Raw genomic sequence first — 18396 nt, forward strand, 5'->3', positions numbered from 1 at the left:
CCAGCCCACCATCCGCCCTTTCTTCTTCCCCCTGTCTGCTGGGCAGGGAGTCCCAGGTTGGAGCTGAAGACACCACAGGCAAGGAGCCTCCCTCCTCATCACCCTCTATCCTGAGCCTCCATCAAGATCCACCCAGGCCCAGGAGATGGCAAGAGCCAGGGCTCCTGGCGCCAGGGCCCTGAGACTTGTCCCTGGAGACAAGAGGAAGAAATGAGGTCTAAACGGTTCTTAGAGGGTCCAGAGGTCGTGATGTTACCTTCCCCATGCGGGCCCCAATGACCATGGGAAAGTTGACCTTGGCCGGCAGAAGAGGTCTCCCTGGACTGCAATCAAGAAAGCCCCGGCCAGGACAGCCTCTCCTGGACACGCTGGTATGTGCCAATCACAGATACTGCCCCATCAAAGGCCTCACCTGTGCATTTCAGCAAGGCCAGGAGCAGCTGGTTCTTCCATCTGGAAGGAGAAGGCAGAGAAAAGACAGGCTGAGAGGAGTCAGCAGAAGGTGCAATGCAGGAACTCCTGGGTGGCTCAGTCGGTTGAGCATCAGCCTTCAGCTCAGGTCATGATCTTGGGGTCCTGGGAACCAGCCCCATGTCAAGCTCCCTGCTCAGTGGAGAGTCTGCTTCTCTCTCTGCCCCTCCTCCCCAGCTGTGGTCTCTCTCTGTCTCTAATAAATAAATAGAATCTTTAAAAAAAAAAAAAAAGGTACCATGTAGCTGGGCGCTCCCCATGGCCCAGGCGCTCGGAACCCCCCACAGCAAAGCGCCTCCTTCCCCCAGCACACACCTGCTGTGCTAAGGAAGCTTCCATTGAATACCGGATGAATTCTAGGAACCCCAGACGTCCAGGCAACGGAACCCCAAGTGCTAGCCACATCTGTTTCCATGTGCCCACCAAAAAGAGACTGAATCCGGCCCCTCCGACTTGTGGGCCAGAGCCCAGGCATGGGCGCACACTCGCGTGGGTGCACACTCGCACGTGGACATATGCACAGGCGTGTCCTCGGGTCCTTGTACACATCCTACGCAGCCACGGCCTGGCACAGCCGTGGACAAAGCCCAGACCTTCCAGAGATGGGCCTCACATCCTCTCTTTCCTGCAGAAAGAGGCTCTTGGGCCCAGAAGGGGCTCACAAAGAAACTCAGGCCTTCGGAGTCAGCCTCTTGGAGCCTTGCTATCCTGGAGAGACCCGAAGCGCAGGCTGGCGTGGGAGTAACAGCCACTGTTACTACCGCGGGGCACCCACTTCCTGACGGCTTCCCATGTGCCACACCGTCGTGGAACATGGGAGCGAGGCGGTGCGATGAGCCCATTTTACACGTGAAGGCGCGGAGGCAGAGAGAGATCAAAGAACCTGCCGAAATCAAGCAGGTGGAGAGGGCGTGGGAGAGCGGAGACTCGGCGATCCGGCTGCAGAATCCGTGCTCTCAACTGACTGTAGTTTGGAAAATGGGACAGCTCGGGGCCAACGCAGACTTCCAACTCAGAGGCTGCTCTTCCTGGGGCGGGCGGCAGTGAGGCCTAGCACACATCCTGCTGGCCTGGGGTTTCTCCAACCCAGGAGGCCCAGACTCAAACACCACCAAGGACCCGAGAGGTCACGTCAGAAGTCTGAGGCACACAGCAGGTGACAGGGAGGACCGGGGAGTGGGGGGATCCGGACGGCACCCTCGGCCCCCCTCTCTAGCTGAATGTGAATGTGGGACTTCAGGCCTATTACCTGCCAGATCTTCTGACTGTTCGAGAGCAGTCAGAAAGCTACATTTTTTTTTTTTTTTTTTTTTGAGAAAGAGAGAGAGCATGTGAGTGGTTGGGAGCGGGGAGAGAGAGAATCCCAAGCAGGCTCTGTGCAGCAGGGAGCCCTATGCAGGACTCAATCTCATGACCCTGAGATCACGACCTGAGCCGAAGCCAAGAGCCAGATGCTTAACTGACTAAGTCACCCAGGCACCCCTAGAAATCTAGATTTTTATGTGACTTCTTGGATTATAAATACTGGCAGTGGATTCACATTTAATGCTACATTATCCAAACCTACCTGTGGGCCCCCAGCTTATGACCTTAATAACAAATAAAAGGAATTGAATTAAACCCATCATTTCGGAGCCAGAGAAGGAAAAACCAGTTCAGCCTTCTCAGCCTCCTGCCCGCAAGGAAGCCCCAGGCACCCAGGATCAGCAGTCCCAGGTCATACAAGGCCCAGGGCCATGCCCAGGGCAGGACACTCAGCTGAGAAAGGGGCACCTGCTCTCCTTGTTCCCCTGGGCATGGACAGACATGGGACATAAGACAGACCCATTCCTGATCTTTCTACATCCCACGTTAAGAACCGAAGGCCACAAAACATCCTTCCCTGACCAACTCACCTTCCACGTATCTCTGAATGTTGTCCACCAGGGTCTTGATGGAGTTGGGAAGGTTCCAAGGGTCCTCCTGGATGCTGATCTGGATCAAGCTGCGGCCACGGACTGTACACTCTTCTTTCTGTTTGAACTCTGGGGCAGGAAAGTGAGAGAGGTAGCTTTGAAGAATGATGGCACAAATGCCTCTAGCCCATCACCAGATTCCAAAGCTCAGGATCCTAGATCAAGGATACTGGCAGGGGGTGCCAGGGTGGCTCAGTGGGTTAAGCCTCTGCCTTTGGCTCACGTCATGATCTCAGGGTCCTGGGATAGAGCCCTGCATCAGGCTCTCTGCTCAGCAGTGAGCCTGCTTCCCCCTCTCTCTCTCTGCCTGCCTCTCTGCCTACTTGTGATCTCTCTCTGTCAAATAAATGAATATCTTTAAAAAAAAAAAAAAAAGGGATGCTGGCAGGACTCCTTAGAATTAACTGGTCCATGGAGGGCAAATCCATGGGAAGTATGCTATTGATTCATAGTACCGCACTCGTGGCAGACATCACTAATCAATCTCCACATTCCTTCCCTCTAGTCTGAGCTTGCAGCTTCTCACAGTTATAACCAATCCAATGCAGACATCACAAATCAATCACCACATACTTTTCTCCCAAGCCCGGACGTGGTCATGGAAAAATTCTCAGGTACTACCTCCTCACAGCCACAATCAAGCTGGCACATGAGTTATAACATTTTCCCTATGTAGAGAGGGAAGTCTTGGCACAGAAACTTGCCTAAAGTCACACAGCTGGGTAATGACAGAGATGGGATTTGAACCTGGCCCCAGCAGGACCATTCAAAGGCCAGGCCCCTATCCTTTTCCTCTTTCTTCCTATGAGGTCTCAGGTTTCTGAGATATCTGTGGTTTTTCTGAGTTTGACATTTCTGCTTATTGAGGCCCATCCCTGGGAGAGATGATCATGAGACAGCAGGAGGGACAGAGGACCTACGACACTCCCACGCCTCACCACTTCCCACCCTTATTTAAGGAGCAACTCTAGCACTCAACCAAGAGCTCCTTGAGGTCAGGGCAGTATCACATCCATCTCAGGGTCCCAAGCACCCAGCACAAGGCCTGGCATGAGCTGGTTCCTTGGAATTACTGGATGGATAGATGCATGGATGGATGGATGGATTGTGGGTTGGTGAGTGGGTGTGTGGATGAGTGGGTGGATGGATGGATGGATGGATGGACGGACAGTGGATGGGTGGGGATGGGTAGGTGTTTAGACAAGTGGGTGGACGGATGGATGGTAGATGGTAGGCAGGTGGGCATGTAAATGAGTGGGTGGATGGACAGATGAATGGATGGACAGTGGATGGGTGGTGGGTGATGGGTAGGCATGTGGATGAGTGGTGGGTGGGTGGGTGTGTATACAGGTAGGTAGATGGATGGACGCATGGCGCGTGAGTGGGTGGATAGGCACATGGATGAGTTGGTAGATGGATGGTGGGTGGGTGGGTACGTGGGTGGTTGGGCGGGCATGCAGATAAGTCAGTGGATGGACGGACGAATGAAGGGACAGTGGATAGGTGGTAAGTGGGTGGGTTAGTATGTGGATAAGAAAGTACGAGTGGGTGGATGGTGGGTAGGTGGATGGATGGTAGGTGGATGCGTGGGTCGATGGGGGCATGTTGATGAGTCAGTGGATGGATGGACAGTGGATGGGTGATTGATGTATGGTATGTGGACGAGTGGGTGGGCAAGTACACAGATGATAGGTGGTTGGGCAAATGGGAGAAAAGGCTGGTGGGAGGACACAAATGTCAAATCTCTTTCTCTCAATCATTTATTCTTTATTCTCAAGAATAAAGTGTCGATTTGGTTCCAGTAAATCCTGAATGCTTCTTTAACTCATTGATCCCTCTCAGGAAAGCACGAAGAGCTCTGGGCGGGCCACGGCATACCTAATGACAGTATAATGACCTTTTTTTTGTTGATGCTTCCAGTGGATTTAGCATCATGGTAATCATGACTTCATAGTATGTTATGCTGGTTTTCCTCATACACAGGGAAGTTAAAGAAGCTCTTTTCAAGATTAAATTTTTAAAAGGGAAATATTTTCACGAAAAGTTATGTCAATGCTAACAAAGACAGCAAATGAATATGGTTTTAAAAAACATGAAGATGTAGGTAGGATCTGTGAGTGCAGCTAAAATGACGAAGGAGGGGATGTGGGAATTTAGCAAGCTGCTCTGGTCCTTCCCTTCATGTTACAAACACACAGACAAAGGCCCCAGAAAGGCTCAGGACCAGTCCAGGGGTCTGCAAACTTTTTTGGAAAGAGCCTCATAGGAACTGTTTTAGGCTCTGCAGGCATGTGGTCTATTACAAATAGTTTCCGTCTTTATTTTTACAACTCTTCATAAAAAAAAAAATCACTCTCAGCTCCTGAGAATAAAATAAGCTACAGGTGGATATTGCCCAGGAGCTGAACTTGAACTTGCTGACCCCAGGACTAGCCCACAGCCAGGGGGCAAGAGAGGGACAAAGCTGGGATTATGACCCAGGTGTCCTGCCCCATCCGGCACGCATTCCCCATGGCAGGCTGTCTCCCTGCTGGGGGCGAGACGCCATTCCCAGCCTTGGGACTCCTGTCTGCTCACCTTGCAGGCTGTGGTCCATGGGGAAATGCTTGGTCTCTTCAAAAGCCCTGCTCATGACTGGCCCCTTGAGGAGTGCGTGGATGGAGTCCACCTGGGCAGCAGGAAGCTCCGAGTTAGTCTGGCCCCTTCAGCCCTCCAGGGGACGTGACCCACAGCCCCTACCCCAGCTCCTGGCTCTTCTGTTCTCACCAGGGGTGATGGGAGGACCCCGAGGTCAGGCCGGGGGCAGGGACAAAGGTCCTACCTGGTTAAAGAGATGCTCCAGGCAACCGTGAAGCTTGTCCTGCTTGTCTGACGGGATCCGCATGTCACAGGGCAGCTCATCCCCTGGAAGATTAGGAAGAAGCCATGGCCACCAACTATCCCTGTCCCATTCATCCACACCTTCCCAACCTCTTTGCCAAGAAGGCGGTATAGCAACAGAGTTCCAAAACCCCAGGCATATCTGGAGTCGGCAGACTCAGATCCTGGCTGTGTGACACTGGGCAGATCACCTGCCCTCTCTGAGCCTCAATTTCTTCATCCGCAAAACAGACAAAACAGACACCAGGAACTAAAGCATTACACAATGGCAAGTCATTGTCATTACTCCATTCTGCAAATGAGGAGCCAGAGGGCCAGAGAAAAAGGAGCTGGATGTCAAGTCTCCAGATTCATCTCCCAGCTGTTTGAGTTAAATCACCTCCCACACATAAGCTCCTGCCTAAAACCTCCCCAGGGACACTTTATGTGGCTAAACATCTTACGTGATGAAACATTTATCTGAAGTTTAGCAATATCGTCAATTATACTCCAGCTTCTTTTTCTTCTCTCGGACTGAAGTATAATTACAATGAAATGTGTAGGCACGGACTAGCTCGGGAAGAGGCCAGAAGGCAGCAGGGACAGTGGGAGCTGGGGAACCCGCGGCCGGGTGACCAGGGCGAGAGAGAGGCTTGTCATCGCCCACCCTCTCGTGCCTTCTGAAATGGGAACCGTGTGGATATATGACCTAAGCCCAAAACAGATTTTTTTAAAGGCCGTAATCAATGAAACTAAAATAAAAACAAATTTCAGCCCTTCAGGGAAAGCTGCAAGTGCAGTCTAGTCTCATTTATAAATGATTGTTTCTGTCTGTGTGTCCAGCTGGCCATCCACCCACACATCCATCTGTGCAGAAATACGCGCTCACCAGTCATCTCCAAATACCACCCCCGGTCACTTCTGGGGGACGGGGTGAGACTCTGACTTACTTTTGTGTACTTCTTCTGCACTTTTCTGGGTCATCAGAAATGTTGGTTTGAGCATGCGTCATTTTTACAGAGAGCGTCAGGTCACCCTACTCGAGTGACATCACTGTCCGACACCCCCGTCCGTCAGGGCATCACGTATGTCTCTACTGTTCCGGGTCTGTGACGTTCATGGAGAACATGGGCCCCACGAGCGCCAGGACCTTCATCTTTCCCTTCACGGCTGAGGTCCCAGCACACAGTGGGTGCTCAAAAAACAGCTGCTGACTACGTGATTGAAAGGGAATAGGCCACCACTCTACACGAAGTAATAGAATAAAAGCGAAATAGCAAAACAGAATCCCGGTGCGGGGAGGTGGCTCTCCAGGAGCACTAGCCACTGCACTCACCAGACCCCATCTCGTCACTGCCCAGGTAGGAGCTGTTACTTCTCACGCTGGTGTAGGACAGGACCGAGTCCCGGTTACTGTTACACTCGCTGCAAAGGGGCAGAGAGGAAGGGATGCGTCACCCTCCGGGGCACACCTTCGGGTCCCAGCTCCCAGATCCCACATTCTCCTGGCCCCTTGACCCCCAGTGGCAGAAACAGGGAGGGCTGTCCAGGTGGGTAAGCTCAGAAAGGACAGGGGACCAAATCTCACAGTTCTTCCCTTCACCTTTTTGACAATTAAGGGAAAAATCGCAGGACCCCAAAATGTAAGAATGGAACTCTTGGACTATGGACAGGAGGCCCCAAGGACACAGAGCGCCCAGTTAGCCAGAGCATCCCAATGTGTTAACACCAAGCCAGAAACACTGACCAGTGGCTCCTGTGAAGACAGAAAGAAAATTAAAAAGGCTGGACTGGGGCGAAGGGTTTTCTCGTCCCATGTGGCCAGTTCTGTGTTTTCTGACGCACCCTGTAAGATTCTATTTTATTTACGATGGTCGAACATTACATAACCTTTCACTGGAGACCACAGGCTTGTTTACTCGAGGCAAGAAATTCGATTTACCCGCTATATAGTTTACGATGGGAAACTGAGTTTTTAGTGTTATTTAACCCACTAATTAGGACTTTGCTGATCTGGTTATAATTAACATAACCAGCAAGAAAACAATTCAGAATCTCTCAGAGTTAGAAGGGGGAAAAAACACTCTTTTCCTCCCTGCATCAAGTAAAAATAACTGGTGTTCATTGTAGGAACCATATGTCTTATGTTGAGTTTTAAAACACACCACAGACCTTGGCCTTTTCTTTGCCCACATTCCATGAACAAGTGCAGAGCGGAACTGTGGCCAAACAGGCAGATGGGGGCCACAGGGGACCACAAGGGACCAGGCCCTGGCAATGCTGGCCTCAGGGCAGGAGAGCCAAAGGGGGCATCTGGGATGTGCTCTGGGGGGCTCAGAGAATCTCCCAGAACCAACTGGTTTAAAACACTGCTCCATCCCACTGTTTTCTAGGAAATGTCCCACTGATTCCGACTTCCAATGGACCAGTGTCCTCAACTCTCCCCCGCCATCCACATCCAACCCCACATGATCCGCACGTGATGACCTCACCTGTAGGAGTCACGGTAGCTCATGGTGTCATGGCCCGAGTCCTCCTGTTCCTCCTCAGACACCTTGAAACACACCTTCTTGATGCCTCCATGGTCGGCCCTGTCCATCTCGCTCTCGTCACTGACCAGCGGGGGGGATGAGGCCTCCTCGGCCAAGGGGGGATCACAGGACCCACCGGAGGTGGGCTCCGTGATGGTGGATAGCAACCTGTGGGACCAAAGAGTGTCAGCTTAAAGGCGCAGGCCCCCCAGCTTCATTCTTCTCCAGGAAGGTCTCAGATAAGGCCCTGACCTCGGGCCTGGCCTCTGACCCAAAACACAGGGAGCCATCAAATGTTTCCTATCCCTTCCCTGAAAATCCAGCCAGCAACTCTGCAGATACACGTACACCATCCCTCCTGTAGAGGGCATGACGTAGGGGGCAGGAGGTTTATTTCACGCGAAGCCACAGGAGGCTCAAAAGCACAGAACACAACTAGGAAACTCCACATAAAAGGCCCAGAGAGCAAATCTCTTCAGCTCTGCAGGCCCTTGCAGTCTGCTACTACTCAACTCCTCCATGCTACTGCTGTGGTGGGAAAGCATCACAGACAAGATATAAACAAGTGGGCATGGCTACGTTCCAATAAAACTTTATTTAAAAAAAAAAAAAAGCAGTGGGCTGAGCTGGATTTGGGCCACAGGTCATAGTTCGTCAGTCCCTGGCCCAGAATACAACGGTTAAGCACATAGGGTTTTAAGACAGGCCCCAGATTCAAATCACAATGCTACCATTTCCTAGCTTAGAGACCTAAAGCAACTATTTAACCTCTCTGAGGCTCAGTCTCTTTAGCTGCAAAATGGAGTCATACCAGTAACTGTGTCCTAGGCAGCTTCAAGATTAAGGGACTAAGGGACGCCTGGGTGGCTCAGTGGGTTAAGCCTCTGCCTTCGGCTCAGGTCATCATCCCGGGGTCCTGGGATCGAGCCCCGCATCGAGCCCTGCATCGGGGTCTCTGCTCGGCAGGGAGCCTGCATCCCCCCACCCCGCCACGCCCACCGCCTGCCTCTCGTGATCTGTCAAAGAAATAAAATCTTTAAAAAAAAAAAAGATTAAGGGACTTAAAATGTAAAACGTACAATGTTCAGAAAAGCATTTGGTGCCTTGCAGGTGGCCATCAGACCCCGGCTGACCTACCCCACCTCCCCTCAGTGGGCTCCTGCAGGTGAGGCTCAGACAGGCAAAGCGCCTCAGTCACACGACTCTCGCCGCCAGAGCCTACATTATTTTTCCTTTATCGTGGACAATTTCCAACTCCCACAAAAGTAGAAGGAACAGCATGAGAAGCCCCAGGGACCCAGCAGGCCACTGCAGCCCTGGCAACTCAGGGCCCACCTCTGTCTCCTCACTTGTTTCCACTGCTTTTACCTCCGCTGGAGTATTTAAGATGATTCTAAGATATCGTGTAATTTCCCCCATAACGACTTCCACGTGCGTCTCTAGCATGTAAGGACTTTCTTTTAAAGCAACTGTCACCCCACCCCCACTCCCCAGAAACGTTTAGCAATTTAGCACATTTCCTGCGAGGCAAACATTTAGCAATGCCCAGAAACATTTCTATTTGTCACAACTGACGTGGGGGAGGAGGGGGGCACTTCTGGGCTCTGGTGAGTAGAGGCCCACAGGGCCACTAAAGGTCTCACAGCACACAGGACGGCCCCACAGCAGAGAACGACTCAGCCCAAAATGCCAGTAGTGTCAAGGCCGAGAAACCGTCTTGCAAACATAACCAGACTGCTATCACCACACCTAACAAAAGCAGTAATTCCCCAATACCATCTCGTATGCCCACCCACATTCAAATGTCCCTGACAGTCTTGAAGGTGTCTTTTCACAGATGGTGTGTTGAAAACACAATCTTGACCAGGTCCAGATGTCGTATGTGGCTGATGTGTGTGTCAAGTCTCTCTTCTTCCTCCCTGTACCTGCTGCCCCCCACCCACCCCCACTTGTGTGTTAAAGAGACTGGGTCACTTGTCTTCTAGAATCACCCACCCTATGGATTTGGCCACCTGCCTTCCCAGAGTGCCACTTCAGCATCCTCTATCCCCCACATCCCGTCGCTGAGTAGTTAGACCCAGACTCTGGCCAGAGGATGCACATTTCCACTGTGTGTCCTGTGGCATGACACCAAGAAGGACATGTCCAGCTGTCTCTCCTTCTGCAAAGAAAGTTCCCTCCAAACCTTTCTCCAAATAGCATCAGCATCTCCTAGTGACTGCTGTCCACATCCATTATTTCATCAGAGCAGTGGTTCTCCATCAGGGTTGGGGGGGTACTCTACCCACCCCCCACCACCCCCCGCAGGGAGCATCTGGCAATGTCTGAGGACATTTCCGGCTGTCACAACCTTGGACCAGGGGAGCCATAGCATCTCGAGGATAGAGACCAGGGGCATCACTAAGTCACCTATGAGGTAACCCCACAGCACCCCCCCCCCAATACAAAGGGTTATTCTACCCAAAACATTGACATTGCTGAGGCTTGCAAATGCCGACCTTCCCACTCCCTCCCCCGTTCCCTCTGGGGCCGGGCGCACCTGTTGATCTGGGTGACATACTGCTTCATCTCCTTCAAGGCCACGTCCAGTTTGGTGAAGAGTTGCCGGTAGGCTCCCTGGATCTCACGGTCCTCCTGTTTGAGTAGGAAGCTCAGGCCCCGGTCCTCCTGGCTAGCTGTTTCACTGGCAGACCCCAAAGCCGCTGTCGTTGAGGACCTGCTGTTGGAGGTCCCCGTCCGCAGCAGGCAGGCACTTCCAGGATGGGGCAGCCATGGTGGTGATACAATGCTGGGTGTAGGACATGGGGTTCAGGTGGCCTACAGCGGGGGGAGAGGGGGAGCTCATTTGGAAACAGCCTCCAGACACCCATAAACCCTTTAGAAATATACAAACCTATTCCATGGATCCCAATGAATGAGAAAAACTTTCTATTAAATATTCTTTTAATTGACTAGATAACTTGGAGAGGAAAGTTTCAGTTTGAGATGCTTTTAACCACCATGAAACTTTTCCTGACTGGAACACAGACATGATGGCTGGTACTCCAGCAGCCGTTTTACATCATAAGGCATCCTTCAGGAAGGAAGCCACCTCTAGAGATGGTGGGCTAGAAGGAACCTGGATCCCTGATGGCTAACTGGGGAGCCACCATTCTAGTACTGGACTACTGGTCTCTGGACATGTTTCCACAGACCTGAACACAACATCTAACAGACACACGCAGTTACCTTGCTCGGGGTCAAGGCCGATGAGGGAGGGTTTACGACCAAAACGGATACTGAAGGACCTGCCAACTGAGGGAGTGGTCTTGGGGTAGGACACTTCCATGAGGTTGACGTGGCAATTGGTGGGGCAGAAGTCCAGGCCACACAGCGGATGGGGTTCCGGGGATGCTTGTTTGAAGGGTGGGCTGACCCTGCTCTTCAACTGGGCTGCAAACTGAGAAAGGTGGGGGATATGGGGTCATGATTCAGGGGTCTGGGAATTCCGGCCCACTTCCAGCACCCACTTCACCCTAGTCTAGGCCAGACATTCCAAAACTAGACAAAATGCCAATAGCTTCAAATAGAAAAGTGAATTCCCCTACATTTGCCTTTCACTGCATCCAGATTTCAAGGAAGGTATGGGGAAATCTGAGGCCTCCAACTACCCACCCACATTCATTTCTTCACCTCAGCTGCTCTGAGCTATCCTTGAGGAACCATCTCTCCCTAAAAGCGTGAGGAGAGAGGCCACCTTCTTGTGATGGCGTGATAGCTGAGCACCTGGATACAACCATGCCTGAAGTTCACCTCTGGACTTTTTAGTAACATAAACCAATAAATACTCCTGTTTGTTTAACCTATGTTGGGTTGAATTTTAACATTTACAACCAAAACAGCCCAGGCTGAGACCCTCTGGGGTGCAAGTACCTCCTGGTAGCAGGCAATCCTCTGGCCGATGCTCTCCAGCTTGGTGTCACAGATGTTGCGGAACTCGTAGTGGGACATGGTTTTGATGTTGTTGTTCAGGGCCATGAGCCGCCCACAGTTCTGCACAAAGACACTGTCATCGGCAGCAAAGGCCTTGAGGATCTGTAGAAATACGAACCACCACTGAGCACACACTGTGCACCAAGGAGGGTCTTAAGCAGTTTCTCTATGGTGATCCCTGTAGGCTTGTAATAGCCCCGTGAGATGGGGTCTGCTACCGGCAGATAAATAAGCTGAGCCTAAAGAGAAAAGAGGAAAGGGGGAAAAAGCAACTGTCCCAAATCCCCAAACTGCCAAGTGGTGGGGCGGCAACTAGACGTCAGGGCTCCAGGCTAAGTTGTAGGAAATGAGAATGAGGTGCCCCACCCCCCAGGGCAGGGCAGCGCCCAGCGAGACCTTGGCAGCGAGGCCGAAGCAGCCACGGGGCTCCACGATCTTCTCCAGCACGTGGCACTTGACGCCTGCGGTGCTGACATACTCATACACCACGCCATGCTCCAAGTGTACGTTGTCCACAGTCAAGGTGACCACAGGGCTGTCTTCATGCAGGCTCAGCTGGGGCCCCAGGGACATCAGGGGGAAGGCTGGAAGCCGAAGGGACAGACAGCCCTGAGGAGGGGGCACCACCCCCCAGCTAGCCCACCCCCCCAAACCAGCACCGCAGTGGCTCACATGGGACACGTGGGGAGAAGCCTGTGCTACAGCTCTGCCCATTCTGGCCAGCCCACTCTCGCTCACCCCTTGTCCTTGATTTTCCTTCTAGGAATCCACCTTTGTGCCCCATTCCCAGTCTCTGTGGCTCAGAAGAAGGAAGCCCTAACCACACCCTTCAGTCATGGCGATTGGTTCAGGAACAAGCATGTGACCCGAGCCAGGCCAATGAGAGTCAAGTCTGGGACTTCCACTGGATCTACAAAGAGAACCGGACATTCCCTTTTTCAGTGGGATTCCAAGCCGCTGGAACCACCGCATGCAGAACACACAGAAGGAGCACAGGCAAGAACTGGACCAAAAGAGAGACTTTTCCCGAGACTGTATGTAGAACTGGAGGGAGCCAGACCTGAAGCTGGCTTGACCCTACTCAATGTTTAGTTGGCTGAGCCACTGTTTTTATGTAGCCCAGTTTCAGTCCTGATTAACGTGGGCCCACAGAGTCTAAGTGATTCCTCAGAGGCCACACGGCTAGGTAGTGACATAGCTAGAAAATGAAGCGGGCACTTTACTGAACTGCTTTCCCTTATACCTGCTCCAAAGAGCACCTCTCAACACACCCACCAGGATGGCCGTCCCCCCTCACATCCATACTGTGTCGCTGCCTGCCAGCTTTTCTGTTCCCAGTCTGTTCCCCCTCATGTCAGCGCCACGAAGACAGAAACCCTGTCCACCTTGGAGCCAGACTGAAGGAACAAGCATGTGACCTGAGCCAGGCCAGTGAGAGTCAAGTCTGGGACTTCCGTTGTATCTACGAGGAGGAGACAGACTCTTTTTCAACGCAGATTCCACGTCACTAGACCCACCGGCAGAACATAGCACGTGAAAGAGAAACCAATATTTTTATGGACCCCCAGCTCCTAGAACAGGGCCTGGCATACAGCAGGTGCTTCTCCTTGCTGAACAGAAGACTAGAAACAGCCAGCTCCTCTCAGCATACTTGACCGTCATTATCAGGGTCCCCCATGTGCTGGGGAAGAAGCCCCACAGCCCTTGCCTCTCAGAGGGCATAAAGCAGGCTCAGCCTCTCCTTCCCCCAACAGCCTGTCCCCTTCAGGACCCCTCTGCCAGGCTGTGTGCTTCAGCAGGAAGGGGATGGCTCCCCAAACAACCCCCTAAACCCCATTCTTCACTGACCCTGAATGTACCAGCAAGGAGCCCACAGATGTCAGATGCAGAGGCAGCCAGAGCGCCTAGTCTTCCCACAGCCTCTGCCTCCACCTCAAGCCCAGTGGAAATACAGGGCAGAATCCAGAGAAGCAATCGGCAAAAACGGGCTACTGTTCAAATGACACAATCACTGAGTGCCTACTATGTGCCAGGCACAGTTCTGGGCTCAGGTTCCAGCAAGGAAGAAAGCAAACAAAACCCTGCCCTCGTGGATTTTATGCACTAGTGGGGAAAACAAATGACAAACAGCTGTATGATATGTTAACAATACTTACAGTGAAGAAAATAAAATAGGATGAGGAGACACTGAGGAAAAGAAAGGGCTTAACCAGGGTGCTCAGGGGGCCTCCCTGACGAGGTGACATTTGAGCAGAGAGCTGAGTGAGATGAAGAGCATGAGGTAAGAAGTACTCTGGAGGAGAGTATTTGAGGCAGGCGGGACTGCAAGTGCAAAGGCCCTGGGGCAGGAATACACTTGGTATTTGAGAGCAAGAGACTGGAGTGGATAGAGCAGAGAGCACAAGACAAAAAGTGCTGGGAGATATGGCTGGAGAGCCCAGCTGGGGCTGGAAGACCATAAAGAGGAGGACTCGGTCTTTGCCTGGAGTAGGGTGGGAGCCACTGGAAGATTCTGTTCTGTTTTTTGAGAAAAGCCTATAGGAAGAAAAAGTAAGGCAGGACAGGGAAAACAGTGAGCAGGCTAGTGCAGGGGTCCTGGTAAGAAATGATGGTGGTGGGGTGCCTGGGTGGCTCAGTGGATTAAAGCCTCTGCCTTCAGCTCGGGTCATGATCTCAGGGTCCTGGGATCAAGTCCCGCGTCAGGCTCTCTGTTCAGTGGGGAGCCTACTTCCCCCCCTCTCTCTGCCTGCCTCTCTGCCTACTTGTGATCTGTCAAATAAATAAATAAAATCCTAAAAAAAGAAAGAAAGAAAGAAAGAAATGATGGTGGCTTAGGCCAGGCAGTGATGGAGGGGGTGGGAAGTGGTCAGATTCTGGATGCAGGAGGAAGGTAGGGCAACAGGTGTGCTGCTGGGATTAAGGTGGAGGGCGAGAGGAGAGAGAGAACAGTCAAGACACACCTGAGGTTTGGGGCCTGAGAATCTGGGAAGGATGGACCAGGGACACTTAGAGGAGGACGGGGTTTCAGGGGGAGGTTAGGATTTCAATTTGGGCCATGCTAAGTGTGCTGTGCCTAATGGACATCCCAGGGCTGGCAGGTCGAAAGATGGTCTGGAGCCCAGGGCTGAGGCTGGGCTAGGGATAAAGATGGGAGCTCGTGGTGGACAGAACACTGGCTTCTGACAGACGACTGTGCCCCAAGCCCTGGACCCCGTAAGTATGCTGTTCCATGGCGGCGGAGGGCAGATTACAGTTGCAGATGGAACTAAGTTTATTAAACGACTGGTTTTATACTAAAGAGATTATCCTGGGTTATCCAGATGAGCCCAACGCGACCATATGGTCCTTCCATGGGGAAGGTGGAGGCAGGAGAGTCAGAATTAGAGAGAGCAGTATGAGGGGGACTCAGGCCAACGCCACTAGCTCTGAAGATGGAAGAAGGGACTATGTGCCCAGGAATGCAGGCAGCTTCTAGAAGCTGTAACAGGAAAGTACACGGAGTCTCCCCTCAAGCCCCAGAAAGGAACAGAGCTCCGTGGAGACCTGGCGGATGGCCCAGCAAGACTCAGTGTCGACGTCTGGCCTCCAGTGCTGTGGGATTATGAATGTGTGTGTGTGGCTCAGTGTTACAGCGACGAGCAGACAGGAACACAGAGCTGACAGCACCACCACAGCCTGGCCAGGAGCGGGGGGAAGCATGGACACAGAAGAGGACAGTCCCCGCTGGAGTCTTGGCCACATGGCCCACCTGTCCCATTACCTGAGTCGGACTGCGGGTCCTCACCGGGGGCCTCCTGGCTGGCTCGGGCCTCCTGGGCATCCTCATGGGTGTGGTAGACCCACTGGTACAGACCCTACCAGAGGGCAGAGTAAGAGGGCGCTGCGACCCCAGGAGCCCCGGGAGGAAAGGATAGGGCTGCGGGGCAAGCCGTTCCCTGACTCCACAGCCCAGGCTTCTAGCCTGCTAGTGACACCACCTTTGAGAGTCCTCCAAGATTTTACTCTGGAACCTTCCTGAGGGACCTCCAGTCATGCTCAGCCCTCACCCTCGAGTCTATGCTCCTCAGAGAAGCCAGGGCGGGGAGAGCCTCTGAAAACAGAGGTGAGACCCATGGTAGCAGAACCCCTCCTCTCTCCTGCAGACTCAGGGCCCACAGACATGCCAGGCACATAGCAGGCATTCAATTAACGCTTACTAGATGAAACAGTGAAGGCCTGCCCCCCTCCCCAGGACCCCGGCCCCCACCCCAACTAGAACATCAACTTTTACCATCAACTCTCTGCCGAATGTGCCTATGCGGTAAGAGAGGAGGGTCTTATCACACCCATGTCACAGCTGTGACCATCGAGACCGTGAGGTATCACGGCCCAGCTCCTCCAGCTCAGGGAGACAGAGCGGGCAAGACCCCGAGCCCAGCTCAGCTCTGCATGGTAGGCAGCCCCACCCGACCCACCCCAAACACTGTGGTGCCTTCAGGCTTCTCCGCAAGGAAGGAGGTGGCCCTCAGCTCCCTGTCCCACAGAGCAGGGCTTCCCTGATCCCCTCGGCTGCTGGCTGGCTCACCAGGGCCTCTTCTTGGTGGTTCCGGAATGCCTGGAAGTGCTCTAGGACCTCCTGTGCGCCATCGCTCACCACGTTGTTGCCATTGACCTTGAGGATGCACTGGCCGGCACAGAGCCCTGCGGCAGCAGCCTCGGAGCCTAAGGGGACAGGAGTGTGAGGGTGGATGCAAGGCAGAGCGCATGGGGCAGTGGCAGGCAAGGGCAAGTAACCAGATGAATGCTGTCCCCCACCCCACGCACTGCCCCAACCCCCCAAACACACCCCAGACATTCCACCCCATCCCTCCTGCCCTCAAGCCACTCTCCAACCCACTCCAAGAGGCAGGACAGGGACTGGCATTCCCATTTCGCAGAAGAGGGAACTGAGGCTCAGAGAAGTAGCAGCGAGGCCAAGGTCAACATAGCAAGGAAAGCTGGATATGAACCTGGTACACTCCACTCTCAGGGTTCATCGCCTTTAAAATCCCTCGACAACCTGTGATACCGTGACCGGATCAGCCCCATTTTGTAGACAGGGAAACAAAGGTGTAGAGAGGAAAAGTGACTCTCAAGGTCACTTGATGAAGAGAAGCCAGATCCAAACCCAGGTCAACCAGACTTCAAGTGCATGCTTTTCCAGCCATACCACAACTCCCAAACTACAGGTCTTGGCCCCCAGGGCTTTATGTGGTTAATACGAAGAGTCTGGAAATACAAATGAATACCAAGCTCCATCCGTGCCTGGGAGAAGATCGGGCCTATTTGGTGTGATGGTGACAACTATCGGCCTGGACCCAGGGGCTGGCATTCAAAACCTGGCTCTGCCAATGACCAGCTGTGTAAGCTCTGGCACGCTCCCCAACCTCTCTGTGCCTTGGTTTCCTCATCTGTCAAAGGAGGACGCTAATAATATGTACTCATCGGGTTCTCGAGATACTCGGGGAGTTAAAAGTGTAAAGCATTTAGCTCCAGGCCCGGCTCTTAGTAAGTGCTCAAAAAATATTAGCTGTTTTACGGTTTTAGCCTGGTTCACCCACAAACACCTGTTCTTCTCTTGCGGCTGCAAGGCCAACGTTTGGGGCCAGGTGAGTCTCTTCTGTGCTCTCCCATCCTGCCTCCCCATCCATGCAGGCTCCGGATGCCAGCCTCCCTGGTCTCTACTTGTGAGAGCCCAGCAGGACCCCAACCCCTTGTTCTGACAACCAAAGAGTCTTCTGAGAGCACCAGGCGCCCCCTGCAGGGTGAAACTGCCCCGTGGTCCAGAACTGTTGCTTTAAAGAAAAAATAAAAACCCTTTAAAATACTTAACAGTGGGGCGCCTGGGTGGCTCAGTGGGTTAGAGCCTCTGCCTTCCGCACCGCATCGGGCTCTCTGCTCAGTGGGGAACCTGCTTCCCCCTCTCTCTCTGCCTGCCTCTCTGTCTACTTGTGATCTCTGTCTGTCAAATAAATAAAATATAAAAAATAAAATAAAATAGGGGCACCTGAGTGGCTCAGTGGGTTAAGCCTCTGCCTTCGGCTCAGGTCCTGATCCCAGAGTCCTGGGATCGAGTCCCGCATCAGGCTCTCTGCTCAGCAGGGAGCCTGCTTCCCCCTCTCTCTCTGCCTGCCTACTTGTGATCTCTCTCTCTCTCCCTGTGTCAAATAAATAAATAAATAATATTTTTTAAAAATAAAAATTAAAAATAAATAAATAAATAAATAAGATAGTTAACAGAGGGGCGCCTGGGTGGCTCAGTCATTAAGCATTTGCCTGGGGTAGAGCCCCGCATTGGGCTCCCTGCTCAGCAGGAAACCTGCTTCTCCCTCTCCCTCTGCAGCTCCCCCTGCTTGTGTTCCCTCTCGCACTATGTCTCTTTCTGTCAAATAAATAAATAAAATCTTTTAAAATATAAAATAAAATAAAATAGTTAACAGACTCTTGGTAGCTTTCTGCCATGATATGCATTTTCTTTCATCAACTCGTGTTACAAGTACAACTATGACCATGAAAGTGGACAGTTCATGTTTCAACTTCAAAAGTGCGGCCCTCAAAGGCGCCTGGGTGGCTCAGTGGGTTAAGCCTCT

At 52.5% G+C, this 18396-nt stretch overlaps 1 protein-coding gene across 1 annotated transcript in view; it reads right to left on the reverse strand.

Moving 5' to 3' along the window:
* Positions 1-18396, reverse strand: part of PREX1 (phosphatidylinositol-3,4,5-trisphosphate dependent Rac exchange factor 1) — a 176695-nt gene that overhangs the window by 13304 nt on the left and 144995 nt on the right. Inside the window, 13 exon segments of the mRNA XM_047744760.1 lie at positions 413-446; positions 2359-2495; positions 5004-5094; positions 5248-5330; positions 6622-6710; positions 7778-7984; positions 10356-10510; positions 10512-10633; positions 11045-11255; positions 11729-11890; positions 12185-12372; positions 15549-15642; positions 16353-16489. Of these exon segments, the coding sequence (XP_047600716.1) occupies positions 413-446; positions 2359-2495; positions 5004-5094; positions 5248-5330; positions 6622-6710; positions 7778-7984; positions 10356-10510; positions 10512-10633; positions 11045-11255; positions 11729-11890; positions 12185-12372; positions 15549-15642; positions 16353-16489 (1710 nt within the window).

The sequence above is a fragment of the Lutra lutra genome, chromosome 9 (genome assembly GCF_902655055.1).
Source record: "Lutra lutra chromosome 9, mLutLut1.2, whole genome shotgun sequence".
NCBI classification, from domain to species: Eukaryota; Metazoa; Chordata; class Mammalia; order Carnivora; family Mustelidae; genus Lutra; species Lutra lutra.